Here is a 22,897-nt window from a genome sequence, read left to right on the forward strand (position 1 = left end):
TAATAAGATATTCTAAAGAGCTTAATTGTAAATCAAGTAGTCCTTGCAAGCATAGGTCAAGCATTGTGTAAGCAAGACTACCTCTCATCTGATTTGTTGAGAGAAGCCTTTATGGCTGTAAATTAGATACTGGTAAGCCCTTTATGAGTTTATGTTGCTTACTTGCTCAAGGGTAAAAGCTAGGAAGTCTTACTTGCTATTATGAGAACTGGAAGCCCTTGTGTAAGCAAGCTATGCTAAAAATCCCTTTCTAGGTAGAAGCAAGTGTGTTTGGTTTGCTACTATAAATCTCTTAGTTAGTTGTTGTATAATCCCTTTTCGAATCTAGACGAGTTAATTAGTTTGCTAGTGTAAATCAATGTGAGGATGTATATTATAAATTAGTTGTTTTGGTCAATTAAGTGTCATAAGCCATGTACATTGTGATTGGTTTTAGTAACAATTTGCAATAGATATTGTTTAGCTTCCCAAACAAAGTGAATTAACTCTAATGTGCAAACACCTTAGGATTGGATTAGTAACTCGAGTTTGGGTTATAAACCACTATAAATCCTTATGTGTTCCTTGTGTGAATTACTTATACTTGATCGTTAACGCATAAATTAATATTACACAATAAAATTTTCAAAAAGTGTGAACACAAATTAGGTAAAAATAAATAAAAAATTAGTAACGAAGTTAACAAACTTATTCACCCAAGCTCTCCTCTAGGTTTTTCCTTCATGGGGCTTAGTTCCTTTGTTGGCCTAAGTGTTTACACCTAGTTGTTATAGACCATAAGTCCAAGAATGAGTAGGTGTTGTAATTTAGAGTTTTATAGTTTTTTTTGTTGTAGATTTCATTTGATTGTAAACCACTATAAAATAAAAAATATTATATTTTTGTGATTGCACCTTTTGAATGATTGTTTAATGCAAACTTGTGTTAGGGAATTTTTGAAAGAAACAAAAATAAAAATTAGCCATTAAGTTCTGAAAACCTATACGTACTCTCATCAGTTCTAATGTCCTTCAAAACCAATGTGGGATGGTTTACTTATCACTATTTGAACATTGACCCATAACCATATATGCAAACTACTTTGCGCTGGCATGGGGTCTTTCACTGGCGGCTAACAACCCTTCTCTGAACATATGTGGTGCAAATATCAGACGCTATCTCTTACCTGCACGGTCTGAATTATCAAGAGAGCCACTACCCTAAACCTTATTTTACCATCACATTGACCAAAAGAATTCCATTTCACATACAAGTTTCTAAATAAAATTGCCTCACATGAAGGACAATCACTGGTTCAATGTAGAAATCCTACAAATAACAGACACAGAGAAACTGTCGATACAGACTCGTTTATTCAGAAAATAACATGCATCTAAAGCATCAGATACATTCGATACAAGAATTCATCGCTCTAACAGCGCATCTTCCATAATATTTTGACGAATGCAGAGGGAAAGCAGTTTCGTCTAGGTGGTGGTTGTCGAGAAAGAGGGGACTAGTTCTTCACAGTAGTTACATGCTTCAAAAGCATGTCAACAACATCATGTGATATTCTAGCAGCCTCTGATTTGAGGTGGCTGATTTTTCCCTCGGTTTCTTGTTCAAGGCGTTTAACGTTGGAGCCTGAGTCCCCACTACTCTGTTGAGTTGTAGAGATCAAAGTCAGACACAATGTAGAGTTCCACAATTCGAAATCAGGAATTAATTGATTGATCAATCCGTAGTTACCTCTGCAACTTTTTTCTGGAACTCTGCTTCCATGTGGGCTCGGAATAGAGCAGCCTCTTTCTCAGCCTCTTCTTTTGCCTGTTTCAAGCGAGCTAATTTTGCTGAAAGACAGAACAAAGGAAATCAACAGTCAATAGCGTTGGTCTTATACCTCAAAATAAAAAGCTCACCACATTAGCCAGAAGAACATGAGATACTGACTCTTAGTTAACCTACATTATCTAAGCCATGTAAAGTAGATGCAAGATACTCTTGGGAAAGTGGACATTAAAAGAATACATAGAATATATCCAAAGGAAAGGGGAATACATAGAATATACTCACACACTTCGATTAATTCCAAATGTTTCAGAACTAGCAAAAATTGATGCACATTTTTCCACATACAACTGTTTAAATAAAAAAAAAAGTATGAGATATATTACCATTTCTAGCAGCATTGACAATATGCTGAGCCTCTTGTTCAGCAGCGAGCAAGAGTTGGATGCCCCCTTGACCACGGTTGTTATCCATTTTGCCCCCCAAAAATTGCTAACCTAATATTTCTCAACAAAACAAACTAAAACGTGTCTGAATCTGTTAAGAAATAAAACAGAGTAAAAGAATAAACAACTAATGAAAAACTAACTGGTGGCAATTCACTATCATATTAAATCTCTGTTATTGCATTCCTTATGATCTCGTAATTGATAATGAAACACTTTTACAACAACCAGTTACATAAAGTAATTCATTCTACTTTTCTACTTTCTTGCATGATCAATACAAGAAAAATCAAACACCTGATCTTGAGTCAGTTCAGCGTTTTAATTCATCTAAAGGAAGAAGCTATGGCTAAGTAGAATTGCTCAATATAGGATCATCGCTGAACCCTTTCATCCGAGTGTGAAGATTCAAAGGTCTCTTGCATAAACATTTGGTCAGTTTAAAACCCAAAGACATGATGATTTTCTTGCACAAGGGTTATAATGGCATAATTGAATAGAAACCTCAATATGAAGAAAATTAAGGAAAACCATATATGAGAATCAAATAAGTGTTCCATAGGTGAGTAATAAGAATTCTAGAAAAATCCTGATGATTATATGATGATAAATTCAGGATTGTGAATATAAAAGAAAAAGGTCAAATTTAAGATTTGCTTCTAAAGATTTTGATGTCAGTCTTATGCATGAACTTCAGTTCCGTAGATTTCAAAGGAAGCACCATAATGTTTTAACTTGCTCAGAAAGGAAAGATACTTAATACTTTTAAAACATTACTCTTCCGGCCAATATCTTGATGATTTGTTTGAACATTTTGTCCTCAAATTCTCATGAAAATCAAACCAAGTCTTTGTAGTCTGAAATTGAAACACTTGACAACCCAAGTCTCATAGGTCTGACCTTAAGTAGGCTAAGTATATCAGTCACATGAACACCTGAAGTTCAATAATCATGATACATAACATGAATACCAGAAACCTGAGGTCCAATAGTCATGATACCCACTCGTTCTTCAACATTTCTCATGTCTTAGAGCACAATCCAATGTTATAAGCATAAAAACAGTCAACTCACAACAAATTATCTGGCCTGCGTTAATCTCTCATTCTAGACCTAGCCAAACTCAACTATCTCAAGCCCCTAGACATTCTAATCCTAAGCATTCACTAATTGATCTTAGCAGGAGGGGGGAGGGATTTGAATGCAATGCTAGACGCCCTAGAACTTGTGCATGAACTAAACTAAAAAAGAAATCTAAGTAAAATGAAAGCCGCTCACCATTTCTAAAAAACTATTATACGAAACGATGTAAATACAACCAAATCACTCAGGTAAGAACTTTTCTTTTCGACAATAAAAGTGATAGTATACACATCTAGACTACTCTTAGCAGTCTGAAGCTTAAAATAGCATTAAGTTCTAAAAAAGTACGATATAATTTAAGGGGGAAACGCTGGAACCCTTCGAAATTGAGGAGCTCGTACAAACCGATAACTTCCAAAAAATACAAATCCGACCATGATCAAGGACATCAGGATAAAATGATGGAAAGACGAAGCCGAACGAACAACACGAACGAGTTGTACGAACCTAACTACCTACCAAGTGAAGTTAAAACATAAAAGAGATCTATCAGTTGATGAAAGATCTCCAACCTTCAGCAAACACAGAAGGAACAAGAACTACAATTTCTTGCAAAATTATATCTCTTACAGAAAGAAAAATCCGCAGGAAAAACGGAAACTTAGGATACGTACCTCAGACACAGGATAGAAGCGGATCCGATCTTCGTTCTTCAACCGGAGGCTTCCCCTATATACGGGCCGAGTCCTGGGAGGTAAAATAACAGGGCGTATTTACTTGAATACCCCCAAAGCACTAAAAAAGATCTTGCGAACGCGCAGAATAGGAAATTGAATGAGAAGAAATCCTCGGTGGTCAGCTTCTATCTCGAGGGGCATCAAGCCGATCCCGAACTTGTCTATATTTGAGTCAAGTTTGATTTAAATATGCCGATCCCCGATCCCCGAACTTGTCTATATTTGAGTCAAGTTTGAATTAAATATTTTGAGCCGAGCCTCGTCTCGAGCTTAAAAGAGTTTGAGCCCAAAAATTTTAACCGAGTTCAAGCCGAGCTAGAACTTCAACATACATTTAAAACTTTTCAAAAAATATATATCAAATAAATTGTATATAAAATTATGCATATATTTTACATAAAATTGGGCATAAACTCTACACAAAATTAAGCATAACCTATATATATAATACATGTATAAGATTGGGCATGACCTCTACTTAAAATTGAATATAATCTATGTATATATACCTATATAAAATTCGGCATAACCTCTACTTAAAATTGGGCATAATCAATATACATAATACCTGCATAAACACTCCATAAACACTCCATAAATACTCCATAAATACTCCATAAATACTCCATAAATAATCCATAAAATTATCTATATATTCCATAAATACTCCATGAAATTGTTTATACACTTCATACACTTCATAAAATAGTATAAACACTCCATACACTGCATAACATTATGAATAAACTCCATACAATAATCAAACATAACAAAATTAAATGAAATATCATTATCAATTTACAATCACCCAAATAAAAACTATAAATCCATTATAAATTTACAAACTATTGTTGTTTCTCTTCATGCTAGAAAATAATATATGTTCCAGCATGAGCAAAATCTCCACCTATGACAAAAACAAAAAAATAAAATTAGTTATTGTTAGATAAAAAAATACTCTTCCACTACTAGTTACTTAATGTCGTTAAAAATATTAAAATTACCATGATGAGAAAAACATGAAAAATCATGTAGTTGGTAGCATTATCTCTACACTCTTCTTCTCAAGATGTTATCATAAAATAAAATTTTAATAAATAAAACTAAAAAATATCATAATAAATAATTAATCAAAGAAATTCACCTTTTAATTTTTCTTTACACCGTGAAGAGCCCGAACCAATCATTGCCACAAATCAAAGCTTGAACTGTATTTGGTGCCAAGGAAGAACGATATGTGTCTATTACTCTACCACCAGCACTAAATGTAGACTCTGAAGCTACAGTGGATATGGGAATTACAAGGATGTCTGCTGCTATCTTAGATAATATCCGAAATTTCATATGATTCACTTTCCACCATTCTAAAACATCAAAATCATATTGTGAAGTTCCCTCACAACTATATACACCTTCTTCAAGATAAATTTCCAATTCTGACCTTGGTGAATTAACTACATCCACTTGTTTATATTAATTCATTAACTTTGACCAACCAGAACTTGATAAAGACCTACGACTTGTGGAAACACCCATAGAGGTAGTACTTGAAGTAATATCTTCATTTCTAATATTCACATTATATAAGGATACATATTCATCATAGATCTCATATAAGGTGCATCGAACTAAATTTATATTCATTGTAGCTTCCTCCTTAGAATATATCTCTGGAAAACACATTTCGATCAACCTTAATTTGACCCTTGGATCCAAAATTGAAGCAACAGCCATCAATAAATTGCATTCACCCCAGTACTTCTCAAATTTCTCTTTCATTCTACTAAACATTGTCCAAGTGAAAACATTTTCATTTGTAGAATGAAAATTCATAACATCTTTTACCCTACATAATTCACTAAGGTACAAATTAGAAGTAGAGTAGTCACTCCCAGAAATTATATTAATAATTGTATTAAAAACTTCTAGAATCTCACACACCATGTCAACCTTTTCCCATTTTCCCATTCATCAAGACTTGGCAAACAATCATAAGTTGGTTCTTTAACTTTAAATCTAGAGAATGCATCTTTAAATTTTAATGTAGAAGACAACATGTCATAAGTGGAGTTCCAACGAGTTGGACAATCAATAACCAACCTCTTTTCACCAAGTTCTAGTTGCTGTACAATTTCAGAAAAAGTGTGAAATCTAGCCTCAGACAGATTTATGAATTTGACACTCTCACACACATTATCAATTATATCCTTAATCTGAACAAGACCATCTTGGACTAATAAGTTCAAAATATGAGTACAATAGCGCACATGAAACAACTTCCCACCACAAACCAAATTTTTTTTCCTTCAAAAATCTTCTTTCAAAACTCTCATACACACATCATTATATGCAGCATTAACAACTGAAATACTTAAAACTTTATTTTCAATCTCCCACTCTTTCAAACACCTGTAAATAGCATCTGCTATATCAACGCCACAACGAGGAGGAGGAACATGCACAAAACTCAAGACTCGTTTTTGTAGTTTCCAATTACTGTCAATAAAATGCCCAGAAATAACCATGTATTCAATCTTTTGATTTTGGGACTTCCAAAGATCTGTGGTAAGACTAATCTTCTTAATCTCTTTTAACAAAATTTTCAATTTCTTTTTCTCTGCCTCATACACCTCCATACACTCCTTCTTAATGGTCTTACGGGATATTTTCTCATAATTCATATTTGTCATCATCATTACAAAATTAAATCCCTCATCTTCTACTATCATGAATGGATGTTCATGCATAAGAATCCAATGAGCAATGACTACTATCATTTTAGCTTGATCATATTTTCCTCCAAAATCCATAAAAGGAAGTCCAGATGGACTCTGATCAACATTAGACCCCACTCCCACTGGTTGAAAGTTTAAGGTTTTTTGTTTTCTCATTGCCACTTTTCTACTAGGGCAACATTTCAAATGTCGACTCATATGTGTGGTCACTCCACTACTAATAACACTCAAATTGATTTTACAATGAACACACTGAGCCTTTTTTGTACCATTAAGTGATACTTCTTTGAATTCCAACCACACATGAGACTTTTTCTGTCTTTTTGAAGTATGGGTAGAGTCACCTTCATCCTCATTTATGGTAATTTCATCTGGGCCCACTTATATGACAGAGTGACTTTGGTGGAGTTGAGCCATTATTTATGGACACACTAGAACTAGTGTTAATTATTGATGTCAATTGAGGAGGTGTTGACATTCTTACTTGATCTGTGTCAGGACCTTGAAGAAACCTATGAACATTTGACAAGGTTTAGGCATCATATATCATCCAATGAGTGAATTTAAGACATCAAAGGGTCACACACAACAAGGTCTCAATTTTCAAAAGATAGAAAAGGAACTAGCAAATTGTTTTTGCTAATACATCAAGCCAGATAATATTTTAGAACAGCAACAAATATAAATTCAATGAGAATTAAGAAAGAAGGACAAAACTAACATTTTTTATTTTTTTTACAATAAAGAGAAGTTGGATGCAATTAAGAAAGTTCAAGATTTCATTATAGAGTATTATTGAACAGAATATGTTATCAACACTCAAAATAATGAAATAAATTCATACCGGCAGTTTAGGACAAGAATTTATTTCCGAGTGTACACTGTAAGTTCAAAAAAACTATCAGATGCAAATATCTGCAAAAAAAAAACAAAAAAAAAAGATCGCTTTTGTTAATACATCAAGCTAGATAACGTTTTAGAACAGTAGCAGATAAGTTCAATGAGATTTAAGAAAGAAGGACACAAACTAACATTTTTTTTTTTTTTTTTTTACAATAAAGAGAAGTTGGATGCAATTAAGAAACCCCTTGATTCCATTAACTATAATAGAGTATTATTGAACATAATATGTTATCAACACTAATATTTTTTGTTTTTTTACAATAAAGAGAAGTTGGATGCAATTAAGAAAGGTCTTGATTCCATTAACTATAATAGAGTATTATTGAACAGAATATGTTATCAACACTCAAAATAATGAAATAAAATTCATACCGGCAGTTTCTTCCAAGGATTTATTTCCAAGTGTACACTGTAAGTTCAAGAAAACTGCCAGATGCAAATATCTAAAAAAAAAAAAAAAACAGATCGCTTTTGTTAATACATCAAGCCAGATAACATTTTAGAATAGCAGCAGATATAAGTTCAATGAGATTTAAGAAAGAAGGATAAAAACTAACATTTTTTATTTTTTTTACAATAAAGAGAAGTTGGATGCAATTAAGAAAGCTCCTGATTTCATTAACTATAATAGAGTATTATTGAATAGAATATGTTATCAACACTAACATTTTTTTATTTTTTTTTACAATAAAGAGAAGTTGGATGCAATTAAGAAAGTTCCTGATTCCATTAACTATAATAGAGTATTATTGAACAGAATATGTTATCAACACTCAAAATCATGAAATAAAATTCATACCGGCAGTTTCTTCCAAGGATTTATTTTCGAGTGTACACTGTAAGTTCAAGAAAACTGTCAGATGCAAATATCTGCAAAAAAAAAAATCGCTTTTGCTAATAGATCAAGCTAGATAACATTTTAGAACAACAGCAGATATAAGTTCAATGAGATTTAAGAAAGAAGGACAAAAACTAACATTTTTTATTTTTTTTTACAATAAAGAGAAGTTGGATGCGATTAAGAAAACTCCTGATTCCATTAACTATAATAGAGTATTATTGAATAGAATATGTTATCAACACTCAAAATAATGAAATAAAATTCAAACCGGTAGTTTCTTCCAAGGATTTCTTCCCGAGTGTACTCTGTAAGTTCAAGAAAACTGTCAGAAGCAAATATCTGTAAGCTAATACATCAAGCCAGATAACATTTTAGAATAGCAGCAGATATAAGTTCAATGAGATTTAAGAAAGAAGGACAAAAACTAACATTTTTAATTTTTTTTTACAATAAGGAGAAGTTGGATGCAATTAAGAAAACTCTTGATTCCATTAACTATAATAGAGTATTATTGAACAGAATATGTTATCAACACTCAAAATCATGAAATAAAATTCATACCGATAGTTTCTTCCAAGGATTTCTTCCAGAGTGTACTCTGTAAGTTCAAGAAAAATGACAACTGCAAATATCTGCAAAAAAAATAAAATAATATAAAACAGATCTTTTTCTTTGCTTAGGCATAACTGCGTTCTAATACAGAACATTTCACTTATAGAAACAGAGTGTTCACCGTTCTCATATCCAAAAAACCTTTCCAAGAATGAAGGAGCACTGCTGAAACGAAGTGAGAGTTAGAGATTTTGTAGGGTTAGGTCGGCGACGAAAAAAAAATAGAAGATTAAATAAAAATCTTACCTCCTTCTATCGGACCGTCTCTTTCGTCTCGTTGGCAAGGAAGAACTTCGGATGAAGAACTCGAAGAGGAAGAAATCGCAGAGGAAGGAATTGTAGACGAAAAAATCGAAGTCTTTGATAGAGATTGAGGAATCGAAGAGGGAGAGAGAGAACGAGGGATTTGAAGACCAAATCCCCATTTCCGATGAATACCCGCCGACGGACAGCGATTTTCGCTAGAAAATCATGCTAAAACGGCATGAAAATGGCAGAGAAGCATGGGATATGGCAGAGAAGTATGAGTTTCGCAGGCGGCAAGACAAAATGGAAGAGACAAGACTCTCTTTCCCGAAAATTTCCAAATCCCCCTGATTCCCGAATCGCCATTCGTTAAATTAACGAGTTGGCTCGAGAGCCTGTAAGCCGAACCTGGCTCTGCTCGAGCTCGGCTCGTTAACCTAAACGAGCCTATTTCTAATCTCGAGTTCAATATATAACGAATCGAACTGAGCCGAACTCGAGCCGCTCGCAAGCCAGCTCGGTTCGTAGCCACCCCTAGCTTCAAGTCAGCATCTTCACCCTCGGGTGCTCGCTGTTTGTGTTAGAAGTGCCTTCCCCGGTCAGATTGGATTTCACACCCACCCCTAGTTGGTCTTAACCGTAAGTTTTTTCTTCCTATTTCTCATTTCATCTATCGATTTACATCGGTATTTATACACTAATAATTGCAATTAGATTTCGAAGTTGGTGTTACGGAGAACTTCTTCCTCTGTTTTGATGGATCTAGAAGACGACCCAACGGAGGAAGAAGTCCTCCTCTGGAGGATCTTACACCAACAATCCTCCTCAAGTTGGTGTGTACAGATCTCTAATGCCCAATTTGTCAAGTGAGTTGTAAAAGTTCTTGTTGCACATTGCTTTTGTAAGTATGTCTACAACTGATCTTTAGATTTAAAAAACGAAAATCAAATTATTTTTGCCTCAAGGTTTTGCTTGATGAAGTGTTGATTTACTTCCACATGTTTAGTCCTATCATGTGTTGAACCGGATTATGTGAAATATCAATAGCCGCCTTGTTATCGCAAAATAAGTTCACCTCACAATTTGGCTCAAAGCCAATTTCAGTTAATAATCTCTGAAGTCAAAGAAGCTCACAAAGACCATTAGCCATCCCACGAAACTCGGCTTCAGCACTTAATAACGCTACCACCTTTGTTTCTTACTTCTCCAAGTAACTAGGTTCCCTCCAACAAACGTAAAATAGCATGAGGCGGATCTTCTATCTGAAATATTCTTTAACCAATCAGCATTTGTATAACCTTCAACCCTTAGGTGATGGTTTCTTGAGAACATGAATCCTTCCCAGGGAAGGACTTTAGGTATCAAGGAATTTGATTCACAACATTCATATGCTATTTACTCAAACAATGCATGAATTGGCTTACTACACTTACTGCATAGGCGATGTCAGGTCATGTATGGGAAAGATAAATAAGTTTCCCAACCAACCTCATGTATCTTCCTTTGTCTGTTGACACTTGGTTTGGTTATTCTCCAAGTTTGTGATTTGGGATTATTGGGGTATCTAATTCTCCTTTTAAATTTTCCACACTGGTCTATTTGACATCCTCAAACTGACATTACCAATACCGACAATATCCAAAGGTCAGCAAGATACGCCTTCTCGTGATCTCCAACAATTTAATTCTCTATAATCTCATAGTGTGCAGTGGTGTGAAAAGAAGTTCCTAAATCTAACACCCAAGAGTCAATAGGGCTATCAACCGACAAGAGTAAAGTATCTTGTACTTCTTCAATTAGTGCATTTGCAACATCGCTATTCTTTTCATCCTTCTTCAGTGCTTTGCAGTTCTTCTTTTATGTGATCAGACTTCCACAATTCTAACACTCCACATTTCTTTCGAATTTGGACTTGCTTCTTCTATTCCTTGACTTCCCTCTACCATTGTCCTAGTTGGAATTCCCCTCAAAGTTCCTGCCCCTAGTTTCGACATTTAGAGCAGAATTAGATGCCGACAATTCCCCGAAGTCCTTTCTACGAACTTCCTCTACAAGAATGATATCCCGAAGATCATTAAAGATCAACTTCCCGGTGCCTACAGAGTTGTTGGTCGTAGCCCTCATAGCCTCCCAACAATCTGGCAGAGATGCCAAAAGAATTAAAACACAAACCTCATCATCAAATTTAATTTGAACGGAGGTCAATCGATTAAAAATTGTGCTAAATTCATTCAAATGCGATGCCACTAAAGTATTTTCTGTCATCTTTAAATTGAAGAGTTTTTTTCATGAGATGTACCTTATTATTTGCGGAAGGCTTCTCATATATGTCAAATAGAATCTTCATCATCCCCGCTGTGGTTTTCTCTGACACCACGTTGTGAACAACGTTCTTCAACAATGTTAACCAGACTACCTCCCAACACTTATCTATCGAGGAGATTCTACTTATCATCTTTTATACCTTTTGGTTTCATATCCAAAAGTGGTGCATGCAACTTTTTAATATACAAATAATCTTCGATCTGCATCCTCCAGAATGAAAAATTCATACCATTGAACTTGTTGATTCCAAGTGTTGATCCTTATTCGCCAACCATTACTCTCAATCACAAACCAAAACTTTGATAGCACTTGATAGGAATTAAACGCCCTATTTCCAAACTAATGAAAGCAATAATAATAATCGTGGAAGAAAAGAAAAACAAGCACGAAAAAATAACACAAGATTTATACTGGTTCGCCTCAAGGTGAGACTACATCATGTCTTATGCCACTGCAATAATCCACTATAAATCTGAAATAGTTAACAAGAAAAATCACACACACATACAGGTGTTTTTCTCTAACCTCTCTCGGGCTGTAACTTGTGATGGTCCTCGAATGATGAATGATAAAACCCTAATAGTGGCGCTCCCCAATTATAAAGAAAAAACTAGGGCTACCGCTTTACAAGAGTAAAATTACCAAACTTTCCTTAATGAAACAGTAATCAATGTATCGTGAATCTGGCGGGGGCTCCGCCCCCACACCCCAAGGAGGGGGGTTCCCCACCCCCATGACTGTTATGAAAAACTGATGACAATAAAGAGCGTGTAATCACACGACACAAAATTTTACGTGGTTCGGCAAATTGCCTACGTCCACGGGAACTGCAGAGGATTTTTATTTCTTCAATCAGAGGAATCACAATACAAGTGGGACCAATATCTTTCTTTTCACATTTTACACAGCCAGCAGAGACCCTTCTCCACAGCGTCGATCAGCAGAGACCTTTCTCTGCAGGGTCGACCAATAGAGCCCGTTCTCTGCAGAAATAGTGTCGTCCTTCTCTTCCGACAACGATGAGGCATAGCAGCCTCTCTTCCGGCAACACACAACAACCTTTCTTCCGGCAACGGCGAGGCACAACAACCTCTTTTCAGCAACGGCAAGAACGGTCCCGACCTGTTGTTTCTGGACAGCAACAGTGACGACCTTGCTCTTCCAGCAACAACTTGAGTCACGCGTTGCTGTATTTCCAGCAACAGCGTCAAAGCCTTGATTTTCTCTTCCGCTCTCTGTTTTCCGAAGACACACCACGAAGAGGAGAATAATAAAATCAAACCAAGGGAGATTTTAATTTTCCCTTGATTGTACCAAAGGGCAAATTAAAATCACGAATGCCCTTCATGTCCTACTCGCACGTGTGGACCAGACTCCATCGTGCTCAAAAATTCTCCCACTTGGAGATTGGTATACCCACTGTATCACCCTCTTCCTCAAACATGATATCTACTACCTCTGCAACCCACTGCTCTTGTCTTCATGCTAGAAGACCAACTGAAGTTGCGCACAACTTCAATTTCTCAAGTGTAACACCCTTTGTCAACATATCAGTAGGGTTCTTACTTCCACAAATTTTCTCAAGTACCAACTGTCCATCATCTAACAATGATCGTATAAAATGATACCTGATCTGAATGTGTTTTGTCCTGGAATGAAGTGCTGGGTTCTTGGCAAGGAATATGGCACTCTGACTATCGCTGTAGAGAGTGCCCTTCTGATTTTTCTTGCCCAATTCCTCCAGGAAGCCCTGTAGCCAAATCATCTCCTTTGCAGCTTCTGATACTGCAATGTACTCAGCTTCTGTGGTAGACAAAGAAACTGTTTTCTGTAGATTTGAACCCCATGAAACTGTAGTACCACCCAGAGTGTAAACAAACTCTGTTGTACTTTTTCTGCTATCAATATCTCAAACTAGATCAGCATCAACATAGCCCCTCACCTCTAAGCTCTTTCTTGAGAAACAGAAACACATATCTGAGGAGCCTTTTAAGTACCTCAGAATCCACTTCACAGCTTCCCAATATTGTTTTCCTGGGTTACTCATGTATCTACTCTCAACTCCCACTGCATGGGCAATATCCGGTCTAGTGCAAACCATAACATACATAAGTGAACCAATGGATGAGGCATAAGGAACCTTACTCATGTAATCTAGTTCCTCCTCTGACTTAGGTGACTGATCCTTGCTGAGTCTGAAGTGACTGCCCAAGGGTGTGCCAACTGGTTTGGCTTTATCCATATTGAACCTGTTGAGTACCTTTTTCACATACTCAGTCTGCGAGAGTCTCAACGTGCCTCTGACTCTGTCCCTTACAATTCTCATACCAAGGATTTGCTTCGTAGCTCCCAAATCCTTCATTTCAAAGTGCTCTGACATCTACTTCTTCATATTATTGATCTCATCAATACTAGCCCCTGTAATAAGCATGTCATCCACATACAGTAACAAAATGATGTAAGAATTGTCAAAATACCTGACATAGCAACAGTGATCTGCCTGACATCTGATGTAACCTGCACTGGACATAAAGCTGTCAAATTTCTTGTACCACTGTCTAGGAGCTTGCTTCAGGTCATACAAACTCTTCTTCAATCTACAAACTGAACCTTCCTTTCTATGTATTGCAAACCCCTCAGGTTGGTGCATGTAGATGTTTTCTTCAAGGTCTCCATGAAGAAAAGTTGTTTTCACATCTAACTGCTCAAGAAATAAATCTTCAGTGGCAACCATGGACAGTACTAACCTGATGGTTGTGATCATCACCACAGGAGAGAAAATCTCAGAGTAATCAATACCCTGCTTTTGCTGAAAGCCCTTTACAACAAGTTTAGCCTTGTACCTCTTACTGCCATCATGCTTAGTTTTCACCCGGTACACCCACTTGTTGTGCAATGCCTTCTTCCCTGGTGGAAGTTTAGTCAACTCCCATGTCTGATTTTCTAACAAGGAATCCATCTCTTCCTTCATTGCCAACTCCCACTTGCTAGAATTTTCATCTTGCAAGGTTTCTTCATAACTCTACGGTTCTCCACCATCTGTCTGCATAATATAATTCAAAATAGGTGAGAAACGTTGTGGAGGCCGAATAGTCCTAACTGACCTGCGAACTGCAACTACAGGAGTGGACGGCTCTAGATCTGACTGAGGAATAATAGGAGTGGGTGCACTGGACCCACTCTCCCCGTCACTCGCATCTTTGCACTGCATTGTGGCCTGTTGTAGGTCATCCAATCTCACAAACTCGGACTCCTGAGGAGCTGCTTCAGCAACTGTACTGGACTTGTCCTTGTATACAATCTTCTCATTGAAAATCACATTCCTGCTTCTTATAATCTTTCGACCCTGATTATCCCAAAAACGATAACCAAATGCCTCGTCTCCAAAGCCAATAAAATAACATTTTCTTGACTTGGCCTCAAGTTTACTTCGAGCATCAGAATCAACAAGAACATAAGAAAGACAACCAAAAAGTTTAAGATGAGAAAATTTGACCTCTTTCCCGCTCCAGGCCTCCACTGGCAATCCACAATCCAACGGAACTGATGGTCCTCTGTTGATCAAGTAAACTACAGTACTAACTGCATCTGCCCAGAAAGTAGGGTGCAACGTCATGCTTCTAGCACGCTCATTGATGGTTCTATTCATACGTTCAGCAACTCCATTTTGCTGTGGTGTCCCAGGAATGGTCTTCTCCATTCTGATACCTTGAGCTGCACAATATTCTTTGAACCCGCCATCAATATACTCACTGCCATTATCAGACCTCAAACATTTCAGTTTCAAGTTTGTCTCTGTTTTAACCATGGCCTTCCAAATTTTGAACACATTGAATACCTCAGATTTATGCTTCAAAAAATAAACTCATACCTTCCTACTATGATCATCAATGAACATGACATATTAACAAGAACTTCCAAGGGATGCCACTGGGGAAGGTCCCCACACATCTGTGTGCACAAGGTCCAGTTTTTCTTTCTTCAGTGTTCTGCCACCCTTTAAAAAACTGACATTTTTCTGTTTCCCCATAATGCAACTCTCACACATACTGAGATCAACTGATTTCAGTTCTGGTAGCTTGCCTCTGGACAGCAGTTCTGTCACACCCCTCTGACTCATATGGCCAAGCCTGCAATGCCATAAATCTGTTGTGCTTTCTGCAACGGTAGTAGCAATAGTATTAATCAAACCAATAGTCGAATAGAGTGTACCGGTTTTCTTACCCCGAGCCAGTACCAATGTTCCTTTGGTGACCTTCCAGGTATTATCTGAGAACACCACTGAATGGCCACAGTCATCAAGTTGTCCAACAGAAATGAGGTTCTTCTTCAATTCAGGAATGTGCCTGACCTTTTGCAAGGTCTATTTGTTCTTGTTAGGGAGTGCAATGTCAATGTCTCCCATCCCCACTACGTTCAAGGCTTCTCCATTAGCCAAATATACCTTCCCAAAGTCACCTACAACATAGTTTTGCATTATCTCCTGATGGTAGGATGTATGGAATGAGGCTCCTAAATCCAGTATCCAGTCATTAACTGGACTATGAACTGCAAGCAATAGTGCATCTTGTACTTCTTCAGTTACTGCATTTACACTATCATTTTCGGTTTTCTTAGGGCTTTTACAGTTTCTCTTTAAGTGGCCAACTTTGCCATAGTTCCAGCAAGTTGCCTACTGACCAGGCCTTGACTTACTCTTGCTCCTGTACTTTGACTTTGATCTATTTTTGTTTGAGTTCCTGTCATGTAATCTCCCCCGAGAATCAACATTCAATGTGGAATTCGAACCCGAAGTCTCGCCTGAATCCCTCCTGCGTACCTCCTCAGCCAAAATCAAATCACGAATATCATCATATTTCAACTTTGATTTACCGGTAGAATTACTCACAGCCATTCTCATGGCTTCCCAACTATTTGGCAATGAAGCCAATAGTATCAGTGCACGTATCTCATCATCAAATTCAATTTCAACAGATGACAATTGATTTGTGATAGTATTAAAAGCATTCAGATGTTGTGCAACAGATGTACCTTCTACCATCTTCAAATTGAATAACGTTTTCATCAAATAAACTTTATTATTCGCTGAAGGTTTTTTGTACATACCTGACAAGACCTCTAAGAGACCCATAGTCGTCTTCACCTTATTGACGTTGTGTGCAACGAACCTCGACAGGGTTAGCCAAATAATCCCCAGAACCTATCGATCCAACTGATTCTAATCGTCTTCCTCCATTTTTTCCGGTTTCTTCCCCAACAGTGGAAGATGGAGTTTTCCCCCATGGAGGTAATCCTCTATCTGCATCCTCCAGAATCCATAGTCCTTGCCATCGAACTTCTCGATCCCCGATACCTTCACTTCGTCTCCAGCCATCATTTTTCCCATAGCTGAACCTCTGCTCTGATACCAGTTGTTATGAAAAACTGATGACAATAAAGAGACAGGTAATCACACGACACAAAATTTTATGTGGCTCGGCAAATTGCCTACGTCCACGGGAGCTGCAGAGGGTTTTTATTTCTTCAATCAGAGGAATCACAATATAAGTGGGACCAATATCTTTCTTTTCACCTTTTACACAGCCAGCAGAGACCCTTCTCCATAGCGTCGACCAGCAGAGACCTTTCTCTGTAGCGTCGACCAACAGAGCCCGTTCTCTGTAGAAATAGTGTCGTCCTTCTCTTCCGACAATGACGAGGCACAGCAGCCTCTCTTCCGGCAACACACAACAACCTTTCTTCCGGCAATGGCGAGGCACAACAGCCTCTTTTCAGCAACGGCAAGAACGGTCCCGAGCTGCTATTTCTGGGCAGCAACAATGACGACTTCGCTCTTCCAGCGACGACCTCGCTCTTCTGGCGACAACTTGAGTCCCGCGTTGCTGTATTTCCAGCAACAGCGTCAAAGCCCTTATTTTCTCTTCCACTCTCTGTTTTCCGAAGACACACCACGAAGAGGAGAATAATAAAATCGAACCAAGGGAGATTTTAATTTTCCCTTGATTGTAGCCTACGCCAAAGGGCAAATTAAAATCACGAATGCCCTTCATGTCCTGCTCGGACGTGTGGACCAAACTCCACCGTGCTCAACAACGACAACCTTATGTGAAGGTCAATCCGCGTACCAACTCATCACAGGGCATTGATTAGGGTCCACAACTTAAAACAGTCGAGGAGCAATATGTTGAGAAAAATTATTTGCATTAAATGTCATATGGTCCGTTACTCTAGAGTCAAGTATCTACGCTCTTCAATCATCCTCTCTAGTGGATTCGAGGAGAGTATTACTTGGGTCCACATACGTCTGAGAAGGTTGAGGGAGATCGCTGTTCAAATACCCTAGCTTGTCTTTGCCTCAGATATCCATCTCGACAACTTGGGATAAGTCAAGTCCAATCCGAGTCAACTCCAGTCTAACCCAGTTGAGTTTGGTCCGAGTCGAGTCAAGTCTTGGTCTATCTGGTTTGGTCCAAGTTCGGTCTGAGTCCAGTCAGGTATGAGTCGCTGGGTTGACTAGGCTTCAATTCTGGTCCAGGAGTCGAGTATTGGCCCGAGTCTGGCCTGGGTCATTGGGTTGACCTCGCTTAGAGTCCGATCTAGTTCAAGATACCAGGTTCAAAAATTTATGATCCCTAACTAAGAGCGGATTTAATTCGAACCTCCGTCATCCCCATGACGCTGGTTTCTGAACAGCGCGGGATGGGAAGTTTGATGCTGGGAGACGAGGGTTTTTCTTATTATTTGTCATTTCATCTGTCGATTTTGTTTTTACAAATCTAGAAGACGATCTGACGGAGGAAGAAGTCCTCCTCCGTTGGATCTCACGCCAACATTAACTTACAATCTACAGGGATCGGGCACATTATTTAATCTCCTTAATTTATACAAAGCAAGAATAGAAGTTACTATAGATACGAGAGTGTAGAATACATTTCTATATAATACAGAAAGAAAAAGTTATTCCATTGTATAATGTATATTTTTGCTTCTAATTTCATAGATAAAAATACATTACTATTGTAATAATAAGTCAATTTAATCTCCTAGATATACTCTTGTTTATTTTGTAATAAACTAAACGTGGGCACCAATTAGGGGTGGCATCGAGCCGAGTTGAGCCCGAACCTGCTTATATTTGAGCTGAGCTTGATTTAAATATTTTGAGCTGAGCATTGAGCTGAGCATCGAGCCGAGCCTCGTCTCGAACCTAAAATTGTTATCGAGCTCAAGCTCAACGAGTTCGAGCCGAGCTCGAGCCTCAATATACATTTAAAACTTTTCAAAAAATGTATATAAAATTATGCATACATTTTACATAAAATTGGGCATAACTTATATATATAATACGTGTATAAGATTGGGCATAACCTCTTCTTAAAATTGAGCATAATCTATATATATAATACTTGTATAAAATTCAGCATGACCTCTACTTAAAATTAGGCATAATCAATATACATAATACCTGCATAAACACTCCATAAACACTCCATAAAATTGTCTATACATTTCATAAACACTCCATGAAATTGTTATACACTCCATAAAATAGTTTAAACACTCCATACACTGCATAACATTATAAATAAACTCCATACAATAATCAAACACAATAAAATTAAATGAAATATCACTATCAATTTACAATCACCCAAATAAAAACTATAAATCCTTTAAATAAAATCATAGTACTATTACAGACTTACTAGAAAATTACAAGAAATATTTTAAATTTTTCTTAGGAAGTTAAATGGACCTCTTATTGCCTTTTCTAAGGAAATAAATAAAAATTAGTAATTAATCTAATATATTATTATACTTATCGATAAATTTTTAATCACATAAAATGTCAAACACAAAATTTCTATGAAAATTGCCTCATATTCAAAGTATTATATCATCAACTGTCAAATACTTATTCAAACCTTTTCTATATGGTTTTCTAACCCATCTTGGCAAGAAAATCTTACTTAGAAAATTAAATGATTTTTTAAAAACAATTTATAATTAGAAAAATATTTTGAAAAAACATGAGGCACTAATGGTCCCAATATTTCTACTAAAAATATTTTTTCAACATTTATTGAAAAAACCACTAATAGTCTCTAGAAACGTATTTCTACTAAAATATTTTTTCAATTTCTTTAAGAGCCATGAGGAAGGGACAAAGAGTTTTTTTTTCCTTGTTTATGATCTCGCACGTAGGGGTGGCTTTGAATAAATTATATATAAAATTATGCATACATTTTAAAAAAATATAATGATAGGGGAGGTTCAGGATTGAATTTCAATAATGGATTAAATTTCACCAATATTAATATTTTTTACACCAATTGTTGTCTAGCTTGTTTTGTAATTTTTGAATCTGGCCATAATTTATTATGGCCTCCTTAGTGCCCCTAGATGAAAATTTATATTCTAGGAAAAAATAAAAATATTTTTCCTATGATACATATTCCCAAAAAAACCCTTTAAATAAAATCTTATTACTATTAGTGACTTATTAGAAAATTACAAGAAATATTTTAAAATTTTCTTAGGAAAATTAAATGGACCTTTTATTGTCTCTTCTAGGGAAATAAATAAAAATTAATAATCAATCTAATATATTATTATAATTATCGATAAATTTTAATTAAATAAAATATCAAACACAAGATTGCTTCATGCTAAAAGTATTACAGCATCAACTGTTAAATACTTATTCAAAAATTTTCTATACAGTTTTCTACCCCATCTTGGTACGAAAATCTTACTATTAGAAAATTATATGATTTTTAATAAAAAAATTCAATTAGAAAAATGTTTAAAAAAACATGTGACACTAATAGTTTATAAAAACTTATTTCTATAAAATTTATTTTTAATTTTTTCCAAAGGAAAAAGTTTTTTTTTTTTTTTTACTTTATGATCTTGCACGTACGAAATCGCACGTGCGAGATCATCTTCGCGCGAGGGAGGGGGGAGATTATTTCTCCCCTAATTTCTCCCCTGAACTTAGGTTTTGGTTTTTCGCTGAGACGATGCGGAGGGAAGGGGGGTACAGCACTGGGGAAGACCTATCGTCAGGGATGACGGCACTAGGGAAGACCTATCGTCAGGGATGACGACTGCGACGGAAGCGACGGCGAGGAGAGGAAGAAATCAAACGGATGGCCACAGAGGCGGCCAGTGAGCAGCTGCGACAGCGGTAGAGACGGCCAGTGAACAGCTACGACGGCGGTAGAGGCGGCGACAACAGCCGACAAGAGTCGGCGGTGACGAGGGGAGGAAATCTCCCCCCCCCCCCCCCCCCCCCCACTCTCTCGATCCCACTCCCCCGCTCGCTTGCGATCTTGATACTGATCCGACTCACTTCGAGCCGGCTCGCAAGCCGACAAATCGAACCTGGCTTCGGTCAAGCTCGGCTCGTTAAGGTAAACGTGCTGATTTTGGTGTTCGAGTTCGAGCTCGATAGATAAAGAATTGAATTGAACCAAACTCAAGCCGTTTGCGAGCCGGCTCGGTTCGAAACCACCTGTAGCACCAATCCAAAGGAGTGACCGTATATCCCTTACTCTTTTGACTTATAAAGGCTAAGAAGGCGGAGCTTTGTCCTCCTCTTTAGCATTTTTAATGATGGAGAGAGATCATCGGAGCGGGAGATGCAGACAAGGGATCTCTCTCTATGGAGAACAGCCAAAGCCCCTTCGACTTTCCCTTTCTCTCTTTGTTCTCTTTATTTTAATGAAGATAGAAAAGAGGGAGAAAAGTGAAAAATGAGTTGGCAATGGTTAATTCTGAAAAACATAATCCATTGGTTAAATTAAATGCGCACTTGACTCAACAAATGGGAAGATGAAAATTCGTGGCCTTCGGCATTCATATTGCCATCTCCTCATTTATATCCTGCGTATCACTACACGAGAGATCACACAAGAGTATCTCCAGCATTATGAATTCGTCTCAATGGTGAAATATCCAATGCGGCGAAATTGACAAGACAACGAATCCCATACAGACCAGAATAGAATCGGATGGGTCTAGAATGAAATTCTAACAGGCCAAAAACAAAAAAAACTCTACTAGAATTATACTGCTCATAATACTTCATATCATTTCCCTCGCGGCGTAACTGTATCTGGATCGTTGAATGTTCTCCTGCCGTTTCTTGTACACGAGCCCTCCCAATCCAACGACCCCCGCACCAACAATTACTCCAACAGCAATTCCCGCCTTCTGCCCACCTTTCAACCCTCCGCTTCCATCGGAGGAATTCTTTTCATTGGCTGCTCTGTCTGCCACATAATCGCTGGACTGCGGCGCAGGGGCTGGCGAAGGTGATGGTGACGATTCAGGTGCTGGAGGCAGTGTCGATGGCGATTCCCCCGGTTGATTCTGAGGGGCAGGAACCGTCGCTGATGATGGACCTCCGGTTCCAGGAGATGGAGATGGAACCGGAGCCTGAGCCTGAGCCGGAGTCGGAGATGGAGACGGAGATGGAGGCGGATGGAGTGGCCCTGTAGTGAGTGTAATCGGCTCATGTGGGCCGCTATCGACATCTGGAGAAGGAGCCGGTGCGAGACCAGACGTAGACCTCGCCATCAAGAAAAGAACAAGTAACAAACGCGGAAAATAAAAAGCCGCCAATGAGGCCATCAGTAAAAAACCTCTGATCTGTGACTAACTGATAAACTCTTTTCCCAAGAATGAGCTGTGCAGGAGAAACCCGAGATCTAGCTCAATCTTGAGGCATTGTAATAGCCAAAATAAACCCCGTGAATGTTGAAAATCGTCGGTGGGGAGGCAGTTTGAGTCCAAGAGTAGCGCACTCAAAACCCTAGATCTAGCAAAATATCGCCGAGTGAAAGACGGATACCAGCAGATTCAAAGAACCGTAATGTTGAAAGAGAGAGAGAGAGAGAGAGAGAGGGGGGGAGTAGAAACCCCAAATAGAGGAAATGCAGGCGGCGGTGAATGAAGGAGAGAGTCAACTGCAGAAAGCAGATCCAGAGAGCAAACCGAGATTAAAGGAACGGAAGGCAAGTGATTTGACAAAGGAGAGGAAGACTCCAGATGATGAAGAAGGTGCGGTGCGGAAAATGAGATTTCACGGTAAAATAACAGTTCACGGAAAATGAGATTCCATGCGTCATCGATTACTTTATTATTTTTCTAAGAGGAGAACCAAATCGACCCGACCCGACCGGACCCGACCTGATT

The 22,897-nt window shown here is 37.7% G+C and overlaps 2 protein-coding genes across 3 annotated transcripts; both read right to left on the reverse strand.

Moving 5' to 3' along the window:
* Nucleotides 1–1,222: 1,222 nt before the first annotated feature.
* On the reverse strand, nucleotides 1,223–4,074 carry LOC137962638 (V-type proton ATPase subunit G 1-like). Of its 2 annotated transcripts, none has more exons than XM_068809635.1 (4): nucleotides 3,971–4,074; nucleotides 2,154–2,264; nucleotides 1,729–1,829; nucleotides 1,223–1,639 (listed from the first exon to the last, which is right to left on the reverse strand). In XM_068809635.1, exons 2-4 carry the CDS (start codon nucleotides 2,239–2,241, stop codon nucleotides 1,496–1,498), a joined length of 333 nt encoding a protein of 110 aa, XP_068665736.1. In that variant the 5' UTR covers nucleotides 2,242–2,264; nucleotides 3,971–4,074; the 3' UTR covers nucleotides 1,223–1,495. The 2 variants fall into 2 exon arrangements, with proteins under 2 accessions (XP_068665736.1, XP_068665735.1); XM_068809634.1 differs by having other exon boundaries at nucleotides 2,154–2,304; nucleotides 3,971–4,053.
* Nucleotides 4,075–21,784: 17,710 nt separating this feature from the next.
* LOC137963312 (classical arabinogalactan protein 7-like) lies at nucleotides 21,785–22,279 on the reverse strand. The gene has a single exon (XM_068810449.1). It carries the CDS (start codon nucleotides 22,277–22,279, stop codon nucleotides 21,785–21,787), a length of 495 nt encoding a protein of 164 aa, XP_068666550.1.
* Nucleotides 22,280–22,897: the final 618 nt, after the last annotated feature.

The sequence above is a fragment of the Aristolochia californica genome, unplaced genomic scaffold, assembly GCF_029961685.1.
Source record: "Aristolochia californica isolate CCGP_79_NKW_82.1479 unplaced genomic scaffold, dmAriCali1.0.hap1 SCAF_4, whole genome shotgun sequence".
Classification (NCBI taxonomy): Eukaryota; Viridiplantae; Streptophyta; class Magnoliopsida; order Piperales; family Aristolochiaceae; genus Aristolochia; species Aristolochia californica.